The sequence below is a fragment of the Apium graveolens genome, chromosome 6 (genome assembly GCF_009905375.1).
Source record: "Apium graveolens cultivar Ventura chromosome 6, ASM990537v1, whole genome shotgun sequence".
Lineage (NCBI taxonomy): Eukaryota > Viridiplantae > Streptophyta > Magnoliopsida > Apiales > Apiaceae > Apium > Apium graveolens.
The window spans coordinates 299,269,602-299,273,591 of NC_133652.1; the positions used below are offsets into that span (position 1 = coordinate 299,269,602).

Here is a 3,990-nt window from a genome sequence, read left to right on the forward strand (position 1 = left end):
AGTAAAATAAAAGCTGGGTGGTCTGCAATTGCGGTATTAATTTAAATAAAATTCAACAGAAAGATGAAAAGAATATGTACTTTCAATTAGGAATCTCGTTATTTATCTCAATTTATATGTGTCTTGAAGTTTAACAAAAATATACGACTACAAATTTTTAAAGTTAACGTTTTTTGTTAAAAAATCTTAAAAAAACTAGCGGAGTGATATATACTAGTATTTTAGTGGTTTAAATGAGTCGTCGTGAAGATTGAGTACCTACTTGATACATTTTAACGAGTTTGGTGGGCAATTTGATATAAAACCCGGTTATTAACGGGATACGCAAAGCTCCCCAATATTCTGCAATACCTCGGTCATTATAGGACGTTCACGAGGACATTGATCACAACAAGCTAAGGCCATCTGCAAAAGCTGAACCATCTTGTCCTCGGCATGTTTATGCTTAAGGAGCTCAACATCGAAAACCTCAGATGTCCATTCTTCCCTCACAGCAGATTCAACCCACCTTGGAAGATCAACATCGTTTTCTTTCAAGAAAGCATGAGTAGGCAACATGCCTGTTAAGAGCTCCAGTAGCAGAACCCCGAAACGGTAAACATCTGCTTTCTGAGAGACTTTGCGAGAATTGGTTACCTCTGGTGCCCGATAGCCACGATTGGGAATGGTGTCAGGCCCGTACAGTTCAGCAAGTCCAGTGTCAGACACACGAGCCTCGTGTGAGGTAGTAATGAGGATATTCGATGATTTAATGTTTCCATGGGAAACTGCTGGCCCTAGTGAGTGAATGTAGGCAATTCCACGGGCAGCACCAAGCGCAATTGCTGTTCGTGTTGCCCAGGTTAAGGAAGTCCTACCTGCAGCTTTGTTTTCTGCAACAAAACAGAATCGGAAAAAAATCCGTAAAAGGAAAATTCAGAATGTAAACAATATCGAAAGGAAAATGCTTGATGTACAGAATTGTGTACATAATGACATGAGGTGAATATTAATTGGAATGACCCCTGTATTCACATCAACAACACCATTTAAAACGCCCCACATCAAGTGTCATGTCATTCTGTACAATTTTTTTGTACAAAAACACTAGTCAAATCGAAAACCAAAACAAAATTGCATGAATGTTCTCACCATGCAGAAGTGCAGATAAACTGCCCATTGCAATGTAATCAGAAACAAGCAGATTCTGGCCTACACCATATGAGTATGCTCGCAGAGGCACCAAATTCTCATGATCCATACTTCCAAGCCTCTCAATCTTATCCCTATATGCTTTCTCTTCAACCTCCACCTCTTTCAGTCTCTTAACCACCATCACCTCTTCGGTATCTAAAGTCATCTTATACGATACCCTTCCCTAACACCTCAGAAAAAGCTCCCAAAAGATCATTCAAATCAGAGACCACGTCTGGTTCCCGAAAGTACACCAATTCACCTCTAGCCTTCTCATCATTAACTTCACTTTCTTGACATGACCTAAGAACTCTAGCTTCCTTATTTTCACGACGACATACAAGCCATAGAAGACTAACAAAGATCAAGATAACCAAAGGCGTACCAACAACTAAGCCAATTAAACGCACACCCTTGAATTTCTTATCACCACCACTACAAGACTTAAGAGGCCGTCCACATAAACGGTTCCCAGCAAATGCACTCTCTGCCTTACTCGACAACTTCTCGGGTATGTTACCAGTCAACAAATTATCCGAAACATTAAACTGAATTAAATCTGGCAAATCCAAATTTGGTATTTCACCACTAAGCTGATTTTTCTCCAAATTCAAACTACCTAAATTTACATGAACTATGTTCTCCAAAGAAAAAATAAACGAAGGTATAGGACCAGAAAATTCATTAGACTCTAGATAAAGATTTCGAAGATCACTCAAAGACGAGAAATCTAAAGGGAGTGATCCCGACAGTGCATTGGACCGGAGACTCAACGTGACTAAGTTCCTTAAGTTTCCGATTGTATTTTCAAGTACATGTCCTGTAAGGTCCATACCAGGTAAATGCAGTTTCGATGATTTGTACATTCTACTCCAAGCCACTTGCATGGGGAGGTTTCAGTAGCGTTCCAAGCAAGGGTTCTGCCCCCGACAGCGGAGCGGAAGACTAACAGTGCAGCTCTGTCATTAACAAGGTCGGGTTTCACGGCGGTGAGTAGAAAAGAAAATACAATGGCAGCGCCGAGGAGGAGATGGTGACACTGACTCATTGTGGTGCAAATTTTTGTTTTTCTGGTTCGAGACTCGAGAGTTAATTATTTATAGATGACTTGCGGGATAAGTGTGGAGGTTACCTTGTCTTGTGTTGTGTTGGTCCTTGTCTTGTAGATTTAAAAACTTAGACCGATCATTCTTCTCTATCGGTCTGTTGGGCATTGTGGAAAGCCAGGAATGAGTTGGTGTGGAACAGGAAATATGCCAAAGTTAACAGAGTCATAGCTTCAGCAAAGCAGTACCTTTTACAATGGACATTTGCCCAAGTTAATTGTTCGAGTGCTCCGTCCAAGTTTGCGTTTGAAGGGGATGGTGCTATTACTTGGGTTAGACCTCAAGGGAACTCAATAAAGGTAACAGTTGATGCGGCTCTGTTTTCAGATAGCAGAAAGTATGGTTTAGGTGTGGTAGCTCGTGATTCAGCAGGTAGGCTTGTAGCGGCTATGACAAGATGTTTCCCAGGAGAAGTCACAGCTGAATACGCAGAAGCAGTAGCCATTAAAGAAGCTCTGTCATGGATCAAAGATCAGAACTGGCTGGAGGTTTCCCTCGAATCAGACTGTTTGGCGGTCGTACAGGCAATCCGTAGTAAGGTGGAGATGAGATCGAGCTTTGGTCAGGTGGTGGAAGATTGTCGGCGGAGTATTCGTCTTTCAAACATTAGTTCATTGTTATTCATTAAACGATCTGCAAATGTAGTTGCTCATTGTTTTGCAAGGGCTTCTTACAAATATCCTGATCGTAATTTCAATGGGAGTTCTGTTCCTGTTGATCTCCAAGATTGTATTTTGTCGGAGGCTGTTAGTGATTAAAATTCCAGCATTTTGTCAAAAAAAAAAAACTTAGAAATTGTTTTCGAGATATGATTTGTGTAAGAGAATGAGGAAAGTTCTTTTTTTATATATGCGATGTTCGAGGGTATATTTCCTTTAAATATTTTAGATGTAACAAAAACATTTGCTTAAAAATTTTAGAAGATTCAGTACCATTTTTTAGTAAGTCTGTATTAACAGGTACTTTACACATAATATATAACTTACGGATATTATATAAATTTTAGACTCTGAAATTTATCTATTAGAAATTTTTGATAATATAATTTGATAATTATTTTAAATATGCATGTGTATAATTTAGTGAAATTTTAGTTTGTAAAGAAATATCACTGATTGCAAGATTTAATTTTGTTCAAATTCAAAGGTGCGTTTATAAAAGATAATTATGTTTTAATTAAAAGATAAATTTTAGCTCAAATCAATAGTAAATGAATTATCTTTATTTTGATATACCGAACAAATCTAAATAATTATATTAAAATTTATTTTGGTTTAATTTGTTTAAACCCGAATCAATGATAAAAATTTAATGTATCAATAATGAAAATTAATGCTAACCGGAATAAAAGTACATATTATTTTATTTTATCCGATATAGTTATTTTCTTATTTTAATTTTAATTTATCATAAATCAACTGTATAATTTTTTTTAGCCCGGATGAATAACATGTATTTATTTTATATTAGTCCTAAGCAATTATACTGACTAAGGAATCATCTATATTTTCATTTTATTAAAATAATTTGAATATTACAGAAATTGGAAAAACCCATAATTATATAAACCCAAACATTCCATACACAGATCTTCAATCAAATTTTTAATATTTCGGCTAGGGCGGATCTTAGTTATCCCACAATCCTAAACCTATATTATACATAACAACAAATTAGGTTGACTTTAATTTTATCTTAACACTAATCAATA

General features: G+C 36.5%; 1 protein-coding gene and 1 pseudogene across 1 annotated transcript; one reads left to right on the plus strand and one right to left on the minus strand.

Moving 5' to 3' along the window:
• Positions 1-312: 312 nt before the first annotated feature.
• Positions 313-2,221, minus strand: LOC141666288 (putative inactive receptor kinase At1g48480; annotated as a pseudogene).
• Positions 2,222-2,276: 55 nt separating this feature from the next.
• On the plus strand, positions 2,277-3,037 carry LOC141666289 (uncharacterized). Its single transcript, XM_074472280.1, has 2 exons — positions 2,277-2,300; positions 2,354-3,037. Exons 1-2 carry the CDS (start codon positions 2,277-2,279, stop codon positions 3,035-3,037), a joined length of 708 nt encoding a protein of 235 aa, XP_074328381.1.
• The last annotated feature ends 953 nt before the right edge of the window (positions 3,038-3,990 follow it).